General features: G+C 43.5%; 1 protein-coding gene and 1 long non-coding RNA gene across 3 annotated transcripts in view; both read left to right on the forward strand.

Moving 5' to 3' along the window:
* Positions 1 to 515: 515 nt before the first annotated feature.
* On the forward strand, positions 516 to 10,001 carry LOC121711934. Its single transcript, XR_006032487.1, has 3 exons — positions 516 to 642; positions 6,489 to 7,080; positions 9,932 to 10,001. It is a non-coding gene; the product is annotated as an uncharacterized LOC121711934 (long non-coding RNA).
* Positions 10,002 to 10,029: 28 nt separating this feature from the next.
* The window catches only part of si:ch211-278j3.3 (E3 ubiquitin-protein ligase RNF19A), a 20,358-nt gene continuing 12,420 nt past the window's right edge, over positions 10,030 to 17,967 (forward strand). For both annotated transcript variants that reach the window (XM_042095825.1, XM_042095826.1), the window contains exons 1-5: positions 10,030 to 10,222; positions 11,723 to 12,006; positions 13,706 to 13,908; positions 14,136 to 14,283; positions 17,274 to 17,436. In XM_042095825.1, the coding sequence (XP_041951759.1) occupies positions 10,046 to 10,222; positions 11,723 to 12,006; positions 13,706 to 13,908; positions 14,136 to 14,283; positions 17,274 to 17,436 (975 nt within the window). In that variant the 5' untranslated portion in view covers positions 10,030 to 10,045. The remainder of the gene's footprint in view (positions 10,223 to 11,722; positions 12,007 to 13,705; positions 13,909 to 14,135; positions 14,284 to 17,273; positions 17,437 to 17,967) is intronic.

Here is a 17,967-nt window from a genome sequence, read left to right on the forward strand (position 1 = left end):
TCGTCTTCCTGCGCTCTGAAAGTATCATTGTGTGTGACTGCATAGGCATACAACAGTCTGGCCTTATAATTTATTTTCATTTGAGAAATAACTTCTGCCATATTAATCCACAGTAGGCCAACTACTTCATGCAAGCCCTTTAAAATAAACAGTTGACCTCCAGTTGCAATGCATATAGCCTATAGGCTTCTTTACATTTATTATTTTTCTAATTACATAGATGCAGATAGGCCTAAGGGAAATTTGGAGGATATTCTTCGCTACGTTTGGGCTAGTTCAACCAGGCTCTGTTTTAACTATCAATGAGACTATAACGATACAACGATAACTATCAACTAACATTCAAGAATGGACCGTCTTTTTTAATTTTCCTCAGTGAATTGTTCTACTAGACGGTTCTTTTTATGCCTGCTTCATCTTAGCGCACAGAAGGGGGAGGGAATCTCTGAGGTTAACGGGGATCTCCTTGTCAACGTCATGTAGCGTTGGTCGGACCGTGGGATCCAGCGAAACATGCAGCTGACTGAGGGGTGACGGACAATATGCAGCAGTGGGAGGGTTCGGTAAAACCTACCGTTCTCGGCTGTTCAATGGGAGGAGCCAATCGGCGGCGGTGGCAGTGTGAAAGAGCGCTGACAGAAGGTAAGGTGTCGTTTTCCTCATAGCCTTTATACCCTCATGCTTTATATGTTTTAGGCTACCTTAAACGATTTGGCATTTCCGTTATTGTATAAAATATGCCGAAAATCTTTACAGTTATAGATTTATACAGAGGAGTGATGGAATACATGATAAACTTGCCACTCCCTGCAGTGTATGATGCCCTGGCCAGACCATATGATTAATTATTTAAATCGGTGTGCACTGGTAGGGTGTTTTTCAAAGTAGCCTAAATATGTATTGGTATAAGCCCAAGTACGCTCTCATTTCTACGCGTTCGAGTCTGGTAAGGATATCGCCCAGCGCCTCATTGCTGTCTCCAAAGTGGACATGCTTTCAGGCGAATTCTTGCCAATCCGCTGACCCGTTTGGCTGCACCATAAAACTGCAGGTGGATAAAATTAAGCGTTTTTTTGTATTATTAAAACAGATCCTGGGTGTAGGACACTTAGGTGTGTCAATCATATGTTTCGAATATGCTATCAAAACCCGCATTGGCGCTCTCCTGTCCGGATGGAGTTATTTAATGGGGTCTGCTTGTCTCCTCCCTCACAGATACATGCCGCCGGGCTGAAAACGGACCATGTAATTTCCTTTGATTGCATAGCAACAGCTTTTCAGTAGTTTTTAAGCAGGACTTTGCAGAAACCGATCTATTGCGGGTCTTGTCGTATGCGTAATTTGGCTAGAATATGTTCGCGCACTCCAAACAGCTTGGAAGTGAAGGACAGAGTGGTAGGCATGTTCAACTATTGTAGCAGGCTGCAAGCTGCTTCTACAGTAGGTAATCGCAGAATGTGGTTGGCCGAATAATTTTAAGAAAGCGATCAGTTCAGAGCTGTAAACCAACAGCTGTACTGATACGCCAAGCATGTTTTGTTTCAGATTTGACTAACAAGGTCGCTTGAATGTGCCTACATATTTTCAGCAAGCTACCAATTTGTTTTCCTCTTGCAACGTGGCATTATTGACACAAGAATAAGAGTATGCTTATTTCTTCACAGGATAGACTCTGATCCATGCCGTTGTATTGTAATCCAAACCAATGGTTTATGTGATGTTGAATGAATGTCTGTGAGGTACTTGACATGCTGTCAAGAAACGTAGCCTATGCTCACTCTTATCTCAGATTTAAGACCGTACTGCTCTGTGCACTGACTGAGGCAAAGTCATGTGGGACCAACTATCTAAATTTGCTCCCTAATCCCCATATGGACGTGTACTTGGATCACCTCTCTCTCAGCATCCAGAGGGCTCTTTAAAAGAGGTCACATGACCAGAGGGAAGTGCCCTGACTTAGCAACAATAACTGCAACAGTTACTACTATGGCTGTGTTGTGTGAAACTGCTCTGCTTCAAATGGAATGATCACAGGTCCTTCCTACCTCCACCTCCGTGTGCTCTCATAAGAAGCTTTGGTGCTTTTTTGGCAGGACAGGCCAAGGCCAAGCAGCAGCACTGTGTTCGCTCGATCGCAGGAGATGGAACTATGAGAGACTGTCTGAAGCCAAGCTGATTATGTAACTGAGGGGCCTGAATGCACTGGTACAATGGCTGAACATAAGACAGTGGAAGCTGATCTCTGTTGCACAGCCGACTCAAACATATTTCCTTAATCCCCACAGCTATGCAACCAGTTGTTCTGCTTGGTCACATTCATTCATTCATTCATTCATTCATTCTTTCTTTCATTCTTTCATTCAGTCAGTCATTTAGTCATTCAGTCATTCATTCATCCATTCAGTCAACACAGAGGTGCTGCCCTTGCTCTGAAGGTTTGTCTAAAAAGTCTAAAGAGTGTTTGTAGGGAATAATAGCCATGCCAGTTACAGAGCAGCCATGATCCCAAAGGAGTCTTGTTGCCATTGATTCTTCACCAGGCTTTCTCCCCTGCCCCCCCTCCTCTCCTCCTACCCCCCCATCCCCATCCCCACCCCCATCTAGCGATGATCTCATTCTCCAGTGCTATAAAAACCAATGGTTCCTCATGCAGCAGTCACGCCTTGATATCTGCCTCATCTTAATGTGATGCTATCCAGTGACGCTCAGTGAGGGAGTGACCTGAAGCTGTTCATAATAGCCTGCTGTCCTCTGTCGGCTTAATTTCACACACTTCTCTCAGCTATCCATTAGATGGAAGCTGGAAGTTGAGGAGAGAGGTTGAGGACTTTATGGAGTGGCCCTGGTCTTTCAAGGCGCTATAACTACTTCACTGGTTTACCTTGCTGAAGATAAACACATGATAGATTCTCTCATATTAGCAAGCAAACTCAAATTTTTGATGGAGGAATTTCTACTCTGTCTGTGTTCTTCATAGTTTAACATGAATGACTATGTCGAGGCATTGCCCTGCTCTGATAAAGTTATTTAGCAGGGGTGAGAATAGATATCTGATACATTAAGTTCCCTGGGGTTATAGCTCTTTTTTCAGATGATTGTTAGCTGTTTTCTGAGGTATAAAACTGCGGAGGTTATTTTTCAAGAATATTTTCTCCCTCTGTCTCTCATGTGAAATTAGTCAAACCATTTAAATAGATTATTTGTTCCTCAAGGAGATGATGGTGTGTCACCTAAAATGTGGCCATAGGACTAAAGTGGGGAGAAAGACTTCATGCAAGGTCAAACACACTTGATTGACTCCTCAGATTAAACGCAGACAGACACCACCACCGACACACAACCACCCACACACTTTCTTATACACACGTACACACACACACACACACACACACACACACACACACACATGCGCGCATACACACACACACACACACACACACACACAGAGACACATTCGTATGTGCCTCCACAAATCAATCCCGTAATGAGAGGCCATTAGAGAGCTTCCTGAAGCAGTGGCTCTCCCTTAGAAGAGTCTGCTGCCCAAAGGCTAGAGAAGACTCCCCAGAGCTCAGCCCTCGCATCAGGAGGACGTTAACAACAGCAGACCTCTCCCTCCATCCATCCCCCACCATACTCCGCTGTCTGCATCCCTCCTTCCCATTAAATGGAGAAACCAGATTGGACTAGATTCCCCTCTAGTAGAACCATGCTTTGTATCTCGCGGTAGAGCAAGGCATGGAATGTATAGGTTTGATGTCCATGGGCCAGTGAATCATTTGCTGGGAGATTTGTGGGAAAGACAGATCTCTCACCACTTGAAGGAGACAGAGCGGCTCTGTAATTAATTTTCCTCTAGATCTCTCTCTTAGTTTTTGCACTTTTCTTTATTTTTTGTGGTATTGTTCAGACCCATGAGGCAAAGAGGGGTATGACGGTCTGCCAGAGTTGTGTCTACGTTGTTGTTGGGACCATAGGCTGTGTTTGGTGTTTTTCTTTCTACTTATCAGACCGTGCCGCTCTAGCGCTGCAGAATGTCCCCATTCACACACTAGCAGCCTCCCATTATTAGCAGAAATGCTGTGTTAGTGTTAGCTTCTCTGGATGAAACCTGAACTATCTGGAGATTCGTGTTATTTTGAAGTTCCCCAGATATAGACATAACAGCACTTCAGGAACTGATTTGGTTTAATCACCTCTAAATGTGATTGACATGGGAGTGGAATTCGGAGTTTGTATTACAACTGTGCCAGTTGATGTGAGCCACTTTGTTCAGAATCTACACATTTCAGGACAATTATGTTAACATTCTTATCACACTTCTGTTTTCTGTTCTGGTTACTGGGTTTAATCTGGGACTCTCTCTCTCTCTCTCTCTCTCTCTCTCTCTCTCTCTCTCTTCTCTCTCTCTCTGTGTGTCTCTGTGTGTGTGTTATGTTGTGTTGTGTGAGAAAGAGGGTGTGTGAAAGAGAGTGTGTGTTTATACATGTTTGTTTGACATTGTATTTGTGTACACTTTTGTGTGTGTCTCAGCATATGTGTCACACATATGTGTGTGTGTGTGTGTGTATGTGTGTGTGTGTGTGTGTGTGTGTGTGTGTGTGTGTGTGTGTGTGTGTGTGTGTGTATGTGTGTGTGGGCGATGTGCGCTATAAATAAGCTCGGCATTAGTGTAGGCACCGTGCTTGATTTGCTCGGGAAGCTCTGAGTTTACAATGGAAGAAATTCCTCTCTGTGAGATCCGCGCCGGATGCGTACTGTAAGTACAGAGGGAGATAAGCTAGCCTCCTGGGGGCGAGCGATAGGGGACAGAGAGATGGCAGCATCGATCATGAGGCTACACACACACACACACACACACACACACACGTCAGTGGCAAGGAAAACTAAGTGAACCCTTTGGAATTACCTGCGTTAAGATGTAAATGTTGCTTAAAATACTGTCCGATCTTCCTTTGAATTACAATAACCAACCAAACAGAATCTGTTTTTGCTGATAACAGGCACAATATTGCACTGTTGAAATGAACCCCAAGTATAATGGCTTCAACAAAAACTAGGCCTAATTAGAGGAATTTCCCGACCTCAAATTTTGTGGTTAGGGTTAAATTCGGGCTGGCTTCCAGGCTTATTCATCAGCCTACTGGTCAACAAATTGTTGTACCAGGAGATGATTTAGTGCTATTGTGAGTCATTGAAACTGGCTAATGCCTCTGGTCATGAGTTTACTATAGGTAAAACAGGGAGGGTGTCCATAGCAGTGGAAGCATCGCTCTCTAAAAACATTACTGTGTGCTGGACATTTGCCAAAGAGCACCTTGACATGGAATGGTTTGTGCACTGATGAAACAGATTGAATTGTTTGGACAGAACACACAGCACTGTATGGCCCCAAAAGGGCACCATAAAAACATCTCAACGTTGAAGTTGAGTTACAGTAGGGAAGTACCGGTACATGATTTAGGGACTGGACAACGTGCCATGACCAAGGGGAAAAATTAATTTCTTATCAATATTCCAACAGGATAATGGCAGGGAGGCTCTCTAGCAGCTAAAGCTCAGTAAACGTTGGGTAATGCAGCAGGACAAGTACCCTAAACATAGAACGAAATCTACACAGATTTACTTTTAAAAAATTACCTTTTGGAGTGGCCCAGAGTCTAGACCTTGATAGACCCAATGGAGATTAACTCAACAAAGCCATTCACACCTCACACCAGATATCCTAAGAATATGGCTGAACTGAAGGAAGAATGGACTAAAACACTTTCTGAATGTTGTGCATATCTGATTCACACTTACCAGGAGCACTTGTTTGTGCTTATTCCTGCCAGGGACGTTTGACCAGTAATTAATTCCAAGGGTTCGCTAACTTTTTTCCACTAGCACTATTCATGTTTTATGGGTCTTTTCAATAAAGACATGAAAGATGATCATTTATTTTGTTATTAGCTTCAGCATATTGTGTTTGACGTTTTATGACCAATTAATGCATGAAATCAGGTAATTCTAAAGTGTTCACACATACTTTTTCTTGGGCTAAAATGGTTAAGCAATTCAGCAGCGTCTTGTATTGAGGCTGCTATTACATTTCATTATATATTGAAAGATTTCTCAGAGGTGGGAATGAGAGATATTTGGAGGTTTCTCTGTTTTTCTTCTATTCGTCTGTTATTTCGGTGATGTTTTTCAGTAATGAATAGGTGCAGTTCTACTGTAAGTATTGTAAGTTTCCTATACTGGGTAAAAGCGTCGATTTCTCAGTATGGGTTGGTGAAAAGAGAACCACATGTGACAAAATCAAATCGCCTCGTAATAAATCTGTCTTGAATGGAGGAATGTTTTATTGAGATAAATGAAAATTGCTGACTTAACCGGTATTAGTGTCTCATGTGTCTCACTCTCACAGTCTTATAAATTTGGGCTCTCTCTCTCTCTCGCTCTCATTCTCTTCTTCTCGTTTTTTACAACGTGTGATTTATCACCAGGGTGACGGGGCTTCGGGGACAGGAAGTGAGCTCGTCATGAGGATCAGCGCTCTGTCGACCTTGGACATCTGAGAAGCGGACAGCGATAAAAACCACAGAGAGAAAGAGAGAGGATCTTTTAATTTTTTTTTTGCTTTTTGTTTATTTCTTTGTTGGCTTGCATCCTTGTCCAACATGCCCTCTCACTGGAACCGCTTATCTCACAGACGCCCATCTTACTCCACCACAAGGCCTGTCTCTCCTTGCCTACTCTGCAAGCCGTGAGCCGAAATACATTGAAATCAAACACACACACACACACACACACACACACACACTCACACACACACACACACACACACAAACACAAACACACACACACACCACCACAGGCCTTGTCCTGACCTGCTGACTGCATGACTGTTTGGCTGGCTGGACTGTTTGGCGGCGTGCGACCATGAAGAGACCCAAGCAGCAGTCGCAGCCCCTCAGCTTCCTCAGCTTCTTCAGCCGCAAGCCCAAATCCGACCCCAGGATCGAAAAGCCCTCAGGAGCAGTGAGCCAGGAGGTGGCTATCACGCTAACGCCCAATGAGCAGGAACCAGCAGAGCAGGTGAGCCTGGGGGTCACCTGAGCAACACTCACTTCTGCTCACATTTCTCTAAGATCCTTCGTATTTTTGTATTCTATGTATGCATCCTCACTGAGTATGGTGCCAGCAACACAAGGTCATAAGTTCAATACAGAACGAATCCACATGCTTATAGTATGTACACAGAGGGCCAGATGTACTGACACGTTTGCGCCCACTTCAGGCGTATTTGTTTCGCAACGTGCATGTAAAATCATTGCGAGGTATGTACAAACAGGCCGCAATGATGTAAAAGCGCAAACTGCCTGTTGCGGGAGCTGAACATGGCTAATTGCGTTTTTCGTGTCATGCATATGCATTCATGGGAGGATCCAGGGGACAGTGGGAGTTTAGCGTAAAAAGATGGAAGGGGAAGCATAAAGAGCGCTTAATTATGTATTCCGCGGTATGTACAAAGACTGCTCCTGTGTCTATTCTGTGCCTAAATACTTCCACCTTGTAAAAGCAGGTGTTAATCCAAATTGCAGTTCAATGCGTCAATAAGAGAACCTTTCAAAGATAACAGAATCGCTATTTAGAGCACCAGTTTTGTAAGTATTTGTACTATCAAAAGCAACCTTAACTTTCGTTGGCCTTTTGAATGTCTTACTTTCACTTTCACGTCATTCACTTAAACTTTCCTACTTGCTAGATTTGACCAATTTTCCATAGCCTACGTGCATAAGTACTGTAACGATTTGATAGCGACACACACAGTTGTCCAGTCAAAGGTTTATTCTCGGAAGCGGAAAACTTACACATACCAAGACCAAGACACCATTACATAGGAAACACAAGGGAAGTCAATAAAACAAGCACGATACACAAACAGGGTTGTCACATACAATACACCGGGTAAAACACATGAGGTAAAACCTAAAGAAAGACTACACAAGCTAACACATACATGACAAGGAAAACGCAATTACACTAACTAAAACCGACATTACACAAACCAGCATTCACACACATTGCATTCTGGGAGGCTAGCACTCAGTCCAAAAGACACCGACGTTACAGTACTTTGAGTAAAACTACTGATCTTCATTATCTCCCTGCTTGTTGACATCTTATCATGTATGGTATAATTTCATGATCGCTAAACGTTTGATTCTTTTTAATGTTGTCATCAGTTAACTTAATTCCACTGCGCTTGTAGGCTCTGCCATTCAGTTGTGGACGTTCGTAAATTGCGTTTATGTGTGGAGAAAGGCAGAGAAAGGCGCAGTTTACACTAGTTTGATAAATACGAAGGAAACTTTGGTCTGACAGCGTTCGCAATCTGCGGTTTGTCCATGACGCTGATAACGCTACGTTCGCAAATGTACGTATATCTGGCCCAGAGTGCACTAACTTCATTTGCATAAAACCTTAAATAAAGCCTCTAGAACCTTACCAACATTACTAAACAAATCAATAGAAAGCAACAACACACATACACACACACACACACATGCAAAGTAACATTAGTCATACAGTTTCTAAAAGTAAATAATGAGGACTGATGTAGTAACATTGAAATGGCAATAAATAATATTTTAAAAACGTGAGTAAATGCAATGCGTATGTGTACACTGTCTGAACAGACGGGCGGTTTTTGACAGGGCTGAGTAACAACACTAACATTTGGCAGTTGAGTTGCCAGCAAGGGAGCAAGAGGCAGTGTGGGTAATATAGCAACAGTTGGTCGTTGAGTGGGACATGAACAGATTGGACGTCTTCTCTCTCCACTGTCACCCTTCAGCCTTTGTGAGTCTGTATTTAATTAGTATGTTTATTTTAAGGATCTACTCATTTCGGTTGCCAAGAAACAGAGTGGTTTGGTGCAGCCCCCCCTCCCACCCCCCCCTGCTCATAAACACTTGAGCATAGAGTATTAAACATGCAAGCACATACACACACAGACAGTAACACACATGTACGCACACACACACACAAATGCACTGTGATGCACATGCAGTATGTACACACACACACACACACACACACACACAAATATGGACAGCAACACATATATGTGTACACATACACACAAACATACTCACACACACACAGAGACACACACACACACACACACACACACATGCACACTGTTGGTATCCCAGTGGAAAAGGTGGGATCTTGATATCTGTGTTACTGGCCGGGGTCATCATTTTCCTGCTCTGATTGAGTCTTTGGGCTTTGAGGTGGAAAACAGTGAGTTTGTGTGTTGCCTAGTATACAGCCCGTTGGCAAGCCTCTGTCATTGGCAAAGCAGCAATTATGTCGGCCCAACACGGCTTCTGGGTACACAGCAGTGGTTGAGGGAGTGAGAAAGATAGTTCTGAAAATTGTCGGTTGCCACCGAGGAGTCCACCAAAAGCAGTAGAATTAGTGTGGAATCTGACCGAGTTATAGGGAGCCGTGTTGTTAAGTCGAAACCTCTATGGGATCACGCTGTGGTGATTGTGGCATTGTTTAAGCGTAGTGGAAAGTTAAGTGAAGTGAGGGGAAAGCTCGACACGACTATCACAAATTAACCTTCACTCTGTCACGCTGGGGTAAGCCTTAAAATGGGCCTATTTGGGGTATAGGCAGTCCGTGTAAGTGTGATAATCGATGTGGTCCTATATCAAAATAATGAATGATGTGTTTTTATTCTTGCTGTTAGATTTGTAGTTATTGTGATGCAGACTTGCTTTTATTCTTCTTCTTGTTCTCCTTGTATTATTTTGATGTCTGCCATAAACATAAGCATCTATTTAATCTATAATAAATTAAAATATCCATCTTGACATATCTCTCTTTCTTCTCTCTCTGTCTCTCTTTCTCTCTGTCTTTCTCTCGGGACCAGAACGCTGCAGCAGAGAGCCAGGGGGAGATGACTGGCAGTGGTGTGGATGGTTGTGGAGAGGGAGGAGGAGGAGGAGGAGGAGGAGGCAGGGGCGGGGCGGTGGCCTCTGCCGCTATGGAGATGTGCTGCCCGGGAGACCACGGCAAGGGCCTCACTGTCCCAGTGCCCGTGACGGGGGCAGCGGCGTCAGCATCTGGGGCTTCGGCCGACTGTGGCAGTGGCTCTGGCTCCACGGGGATGCTGACACTCTCGCTGTCCAGCCAGGACCAGCTGCAGATGGAGCACCTGGAGGTAGGCCTGTGAGCTGCCAGACACCCACCAACTGACTCAATGTTACCATGATATTTCATTGACTTAGTATGTATCATGATTTACTGTAATGCCTGTAGAAGTTCTGTGGTTACATAAGTAAATATATATCTATGTATATATATATGATATATATAAAATAAAAATATATACAGTAAATATAATTTTGTATTACAAATATATTACATTTCAGTTCGTTTCCCACTGAATTGAATTCTATTTGTGGTGGTAGGTTTGCAGAATTAACTTGAATGCAACAGTTTTTAAGAAATTAGTGCAGCGCAGCGTGGTTTTGATGCTAACCAGATTTAAGCACAATTTAGCCAGTTGTCTACTATGCCTTACAGGATTGTTAATGTTTTCTTTAAACAGGCATGTAGGTTCGTTGAGAGACAGAGAGACAAGGAGAGGCTGTGCAAAGGTGCACATAGCTCTACAATGAAAGAATTCAATCCAATTTAAATAGTACAACATGGAAAATCATTGTGTGGTGGTCAATGTTGATATTGTGGTGGGCCGCCACAAATAAGTCAATGTATGGGAAACACTGCATTTGCTAAGCCAACATGCATTACATGTTAAAGGAGAATTCCGGTATGATATTGACCTAAAGTGTATTGAAACATGATACCGAGTGTGAACGTATGTCTCATAGCCCATCTCGGCTTGTCCCCTGCACTCCAAAATCTGGCTTCAGATTCCAAAAATAATTCAGTGGAAATGCATGGATTCCAGTTTCTTCCAGTAGCAGCAACTGGAATCCATGCATTTCCACTGAATTATTTTTGGAATCTGATCCCTTATCATACCTGTTCATTCTTACTCGTCGCTTGACTTATCGTGACTAAATTCAAGATGGCTGCAAACGCTAAACATCGTGAAGATACTGTCTGTATAAATCGTCTTGTAAGTAAACTACCAGTGCTTTTTCAAAGTTCTCAAAGTCTCGTTTTAAATGTCAGGGCCCTCGGAAGTCTACCAATGAAGTGTGGAGATACATTGAGCCTCGTAAATGGGTGTAAAACAGTGATTTATTTGCATGGCTAGCCCGATGCCGAAGCACCACTATTGAAAAAGCTGTTGGTAGAATCGGCTAACTAGCGCCAGATTTTGGAGTGCAGGGGACAAGCCGAGATGGGCTATGAGACATACGTTCACACTCGGTATCATGTTTCAATACACTTTAGGTCAATATCACACCGGAATTCTCCTTTAATAAATGTCATCTTTTTTTCAAATTTGAATTGAATTATGCCAGAAATATTAGTGGGAAAGTGTACACTATTTCAGCAGATTTCTAGAAAAAAGGGGTTACCAAAGCTATAATTCCTTTGTAGTTAGTTGATATTGTATCAGTCATAAATAATAATAAAATAATAAATCACATTCTCAGCATGAGCAGGTGAGTTGAATTGTTTCTGTCAAGAATCAGTGAGTTGATTAGTAACTGAACACATTGTTTTGTGCCCCCCACACCTGAAGGAGTGTCCTCTGTGCCTGCTTAGCCAACCGCGCGATCACTTCCCCCGCCTCTCGTCATGCCCGCACCGCGCCTGTGCCGACTGCCTCCGCCAGTACCTGCGCATCGAGATCTCCGAGAGCCGTGTGGGCATCGCGTGCCCGCAGTGCCCCGAGGCCCTGGCACTGCCCGACGTGCGCGCCATCCTGGACGACAGCTCTTTGCTCGAGCGCTTCGAGGAGTACCAGCTGCGTCGCTTCTTGGCAGCGGACCCGGACACGCGCTGGTGCCCTGCGCCGGACTGCAGGTCAGCTGACCGTTGTCAAGGAAATGCAATGTGACGAAAGCGGATGTGCCAACTGACTTGTGTTATACATTCCTTTATTCACCCAGTGCTTTCATCCAAAGCATCTTATTTCTTCTTCTTCTTCTTCTTCTTCTTCTTCTTCTTCTTCTTCTATTCCCTTTATCCCTATATGGATTTATTGTTTATTATAATTATTATTATTTATTATTATTGTCAATGTTGGGTGATACAAAAAATAGGACTTAAACAAGCAAGATAGATGTAGATTACAAGCAACAGAACATTGCATTAAGGATAAATCGTCCTCCTGAGATGATTAAGTACCAGTGAGATTAAGTAAGAGCATGCATCACGTGTGTGCATGGTGTGAAAAATAAGAAATTCTTCATGCGTAATCATTCCACTAATAAACACCATTACGGGGCAACAGTCACAAACAGCATCCCAAAACAGCATCGGCAGCCAAGCACATGTGAGGGCGTCCTGTAGAGATTACTTTCATGTGTGTGGTCCCTGCGGTGTTCTTCAGCACGACGCACTCTGGAGGGAACGAAAATGAGAGCAGCCTCCCTTAACTGTGCAGTGAAAACACCAAAACAATACAGTCAGCTGAAATCCAACTCAACACCAACACATAACATCCATTTAAAACAAAACCCCAAGACCATCACAATGTTGTAAAACCTTAGCGTCTCACTGGAGAGCTGTAGCATGATACACTTACAGTATAGGCACTCTTTATTGCTCAGAAGTCCCTGTAATGGTGAAAACACATTGTTAAGGACATTATAGTGAGTTACAAACAATGACAGCATACTGGTACTTATGTGTAATAATGTAATTACAGAAACACAGGCTTGGGGTTTGAAGAAGTATCATCATTCAGCTAAGGATTATATAAACACTGACATGCTGTAACTGACCCAATAGGCCACTACTAACCTGATGATTAGTGTGCTATGCTGTACTTAGTGGTTCTGAGTAAATGGGGGCTTAAGAGAGGGCTATGTGATGAAAAGTGTACCACTTGAACCGAATTTTCCGCTACGTGTGATACGCGGAGGCCACATTATTCTCTCACACTAGGGCCGTGTGCGAGTGTGTGTGCTAGAGCTCACTGTGCTCCACTGTGTTGCATTATGCATGTGCTCTGCCTAGAGCGCTGCTTTGGGTTGCCAGCCCTGTAACCGGAGAGGGGCCTCAGATGGGAATGGGGAGATGGGGTGGTGGCTTGGAAGGAGGGGGGGGGGGGGGTTCTCTGTTCTCCGACGACACAGCGGGGGCTCGGGTGTCTCACGTCACGTGGTAGGAGACTCGGGTTTAGTTATCAAGGGGAAAGCCTTCTGCTTGTGAGTTTTTTTGTAGACTGCAATGCCTCAAAGAGATCAATGCGCCATTTTGTTTCTCTGGGACAATGATTATGAGCAAGATCACCGTTACTACAATAGAACGTGTCATTAAGTTTTTGTGCAGTTTGTTTTGTTGTTATGCAGTTTGGCTGTATTGTCAAAACGGATTTCAATTTTTAAGAATGAAATTTGCACTGATTGATTAATATGGTTGATTAAATATGGCTAAAAGTTTATCTGTTGTGTGGTTATATGTTAGTAGCAGTTTGTGTGTATGTTTATATGTGTACGATATGTATATTGTATGTTTGTGTATTTATATCTAATGTGTATGCTTGTATTGTGTATAGCTACGCAGTGATTGCCTACGGTTGTGCCGAATGTCCCAAGCTGAGTTGTGGGCGTGAGGGGTGCGATACGGAGTTCTGCTACCACTGCCGCCAGCTGTGGCACCCTGACCAGACCTGTGACCAGGCCCGGCGCCAACGTGCCCGCTATACCACGGGCGCCGAGGCCTCCACGCTCTACGTCTTCAACGAGGAGCAAGGCGGCGGTATGGCACCCCCTGTGTGTGTCTGTGTGTGTGTATGCATGTACTTAACAGTACCCATTACCATTTGTGTAGCAGTCTAGAGTCCCTATGAAACACAATGAGTTGTGGTGGAGTTAGAAGACGGTCAAGTCATTCATTGCATTTATGTATTGAGTCTGGTTTTTAGCATATAGGATGGGCAGAAGGAACTCTTGTGATTCTAAACGAGCTGATTCTCTTTTCCCCAGATGCAGAGGAGATTAAGGCCTGTCCTCGGTGCGGCGCCTACATCATGAAGACCAACGACGGCAGCTGTAACCGCATGAACTGCACTGTGTGTGCCTGTCAGTTCTGCTGGCTCTGTATGCAGGAGATCACCGATGTGCACTACCTCAGGTGCGCTGGAGCCTCTAACAGACACACATGCTGTACCTACAGGAAGATTTGTGTTAGTTACACACTCCTACTGCACCTACAAGAAGACTTACTTAGTTCAACCTCACAATGATGAAGCATACACGTGTCTTAAAGGTGCAGTCAGGGATTTCTCAGGAAGTCGCGTTTGTTTGTGTTTACATTCATTAGCAGATGCTTTTGTGCAAAAAAACGTACATTATATGTTAATCAAGGACCAAAGGAAACACACCAAAGAGGTAGCTCACCCCTACCTTCAGTATTCCCAGAGAAATTCCACGCAGGGTTTTGTTTTTGTTTGGGGGGCAGGCTGCCCCCACTTTGTTTGTTTCCAGTTTTCTGAGCCTGGGCTGCCTAGAGAGACCAGGACCTTTTTACAGTGTACTCACGGAATGGGCAACTAGCGGTCGTGAGGAGATGATTGCTGAATGCGACAAAAAATGTTGGCTTGAAAACGCGTAAAATCCATGACTGCACCGTTAAGCCCCATTCATGCTCAACATTAAAAATGGATACAGACAGAGAATTATGTGTGATACAGACCTTTGTTATTTATATAGTCATGTCACACACCTTTAGAGCACTCTTTCTCTAGCTTTGCGCCATGTTGGCAACTAGCTGTAATATTCCACAGGCAAAAGACTTCTCAGACAAGTTTCCTTGTGGAATAATTCTGATGCAGTGAAGAGAAACAGTGTCTTTAATATTTATACCATCATCTTAGCTCTGGATCAGTGCATGTCATTTTGTCCCCTGCTGTCACTTGACAGTCAGTCATGGTGTTTTTTACATCAGAAAGACACATCTATCATCCATAGAGTGTAAAGGTGCCACTGGATGCTCTGCAGTGGTGTGTGTGTGTGTGTGATCTCTGTATGTGGGTTCAGCAAAGATGTATGTTTTCATACACAGTCAAGGACACGTGATCAGGCAACACACAATGTTGATGTTAGCAAATAGTATTCTATTGTCAAAGACCTTAGCTGAAGTTTTGTTCTGGGCTGATGAACTATTACTGTGTTTAAATTTGAGGTCATCTTCGATTTTTCCAGTCCTGGATGGCGGCCAGTGCAGACTCTGATCGATTAATCAGCCAAACCTCTCTTCATATTTCCATGCGCAGGCAATCCGAGCCCCTTTCATTTGCCAAGAGCAGATTAGCTGAGTTTAAGGAACACATCTTTTGCTCACATGCTTTTTTTGCACAATGGAAAGTGCTGCCCTGTGTGTGTGTGTGTGTGTGTGTGTGTGTGTGTGTGTGAGTGAATGTTTGTGTGTGCGTGAGAGAGAGAGAGAGAGAGAGAGAAAATGCTTTTTCAAGACAAATCATACTAGTTTGCTCTGGAACTGATACATAGCTGCTGTTTTAAAAGACTGTCTGACCTTGAACATGTGTCTAGTTCTGAAACATCTGGTTGCGTTTGAGTGCCTGTGTATTTGTGATTATTGGCATTAACATAAATACATATTTGTGATTGAGCACCATCTGTCTAAGTCACAGATTATGGTTCTTTCTTGTTTTATATTTTTCATGATTTTGTGACTAACAGCCAGGGGACACCGAAGCGGCCGCGGACTGTAAAAATAGTTTTGAAGGCCTGGTCCAATTCTTTTGCGAATTTGCACACTGCTATAATGTCTGCTGTAGTCAGTTCCATTGATTAAAGTGTAAGCTAATAGTTACAGCATACTGTACGCATTGTACGCATTGTGAATGGAATGCTTCAGTTGTGTGCTTGGTGTAGTCAGGCCGTAAGTCACAGATTATGGTTCTGGCTTGTTTTATATTCTTCATGGTGTTGTGACTCAGACTGTCCCAGACTGCCGCTGTCCTGTCCTTGTTGGAGTCGATGTCCGACCCCTCTCTGGACAGTCTGTCTCTCCTCCGTTTTTTTTCCTCCTCCTCCCTCTAAGTGCAGCCTCCCTGTTATCCTAACGTCATCTCTGTCGCAGTGCTCAGAACAGTAACACCCCCTGGAGTTTGACTGTGCCAGTGGGTTCAGACTTCAAAGTCAAAATGACGGCAACTGCAGAGGGTCATAATTCATAAAGGGGGTTGGACTGGGGGCTAACTAAGGATGAGATCATGCTCAGGGAGGTAGCAATTGATGTGGCAGCGATTGGTCACAGAGCCAAACTTTTTTATCGTCGACGTGTTCACGCGGAGCATGAAATCTATGCTCCAGGGGAGGGTGATGCCTGCAGTGTGTGTGCGTGTGCGTGTGCGCGTGCGTGTGTGTGTGTGTGTGTGTGCGTGCGCGCGCGTACGTTTGTGTGAGTGACAGAGAGGTCAGGTTTTGTGTGAGACTGCACTGCAGGGTCAATGACCTGAGATACAAAGGTTACACACACAGAAACTGTGTGTAATGTCATTGAGAGTAATCTTAGCAAGTGGAGAAGGCAAGCAATCTAAATGTTTAAGTGCACTTTGCCATCATAAAGTGCACCAAAGCTGCAGGATTACTTTTCAAATTGATAGTACATTATTCAATTATTGGACTTTTCTTAGTACACTCACATGTACATATGTGGTGTTTTGTTATGATTGTATATTTTCTTTTATATAATTTGGTGATAATATAGTAAAAAATTATATTTTAGTAAGTATGCTTAATGCCTTATGCCTTTTCAGCAAGGCTCATGCTACATTACACAGATGATGGTATTTGTTTGTTGGAGAGGTTTGACATACAGTACATTATCATTTTATTACCTTTTTATATTTTATATATTTTACCAGGTCAGTCCTAAATCTCTTTTTAAAGGGAGCCCTGCAATGACTACATCACAGAGATTATGGCCGTTGTTTGCTGAGTGATTTGTCATATATGTTTACTTTTTTTGTTTTTCTTTTTTTTTCGTTCACTTTCTCTTCCGTTCCCTCCTCCTCCTCCCCCTCCACCTCCTCCTCCCCCTCCACCTCCACCTCCTCCTCCTCCTCCTCCTCCTCCTCCTCCTTTTTGCTCCCCCAGTCCCTCGGGCTGCACGTTCTGGGGAAAGAAGCCGTGGTCACAGACCCGGAAAGTTCTGTGGCAGGTGGGCATGCTGCTGGGCGCGCCGGTGGTCATCTCGCTCATTGCCGGCATCGCCATCCCCGTCATCATCGTGGGCATCCCCATCTTCATGGGCCGAAGGGTGGGCACTGCCAGCATACACACACCTTTTATCTGTTGTCTTGTTGTTACTTACGTGTTCATTTGGCTGGCGCTCTTATCCAAAACCGCTTACATGCGTCAATTCTTACAAGGGCCAGTCTCCAGAGCAACTCGGGATTAAATCATTATGGCTTACGTCAGAATAAGACAAAATACTGAATAATGATACAGTAACACTTTACAATAAGGGTACACAATTTAGCATTTGTTAAGTATTAGTTAAGCATTAACAAACACTTAATTTATCATAATTTAGTATGTTTTCAACATTACTTGAGGATTAACAAAATGTGCTTTTCCTTATTATTTAGTAGGTGTTATCAGCAGGCGCGCCTGCAGGTGTCTGTAGATGGGTGTGCATACCAAAGCATTCATTCTTGCAGGTGCTCTGGTTATCAGAGTGTTTTCCTTTGTTATAAATTATGAATTCCTAATGTGTGCATTGTTAATCCTTAAGTAATGTTGAAAACATACTTAATAATGATGAATTATGTGTTAATGCTTAACTTAT

Source organism: Alosa sapidissima, chromosome 6 (assembly GCF_018492685.1).
Source record: "Alosa sapidissima isolate fAloSap1 chromosome 6, fAloSap1.pri, whole genome shotgun sequence".
Taxonomy (NCBI): Eukaryota; Metazoa; Chordata; class Actinopteri; order Clupeiformes; family Clupeidae; genus Alosa; species Alosa sapidissima.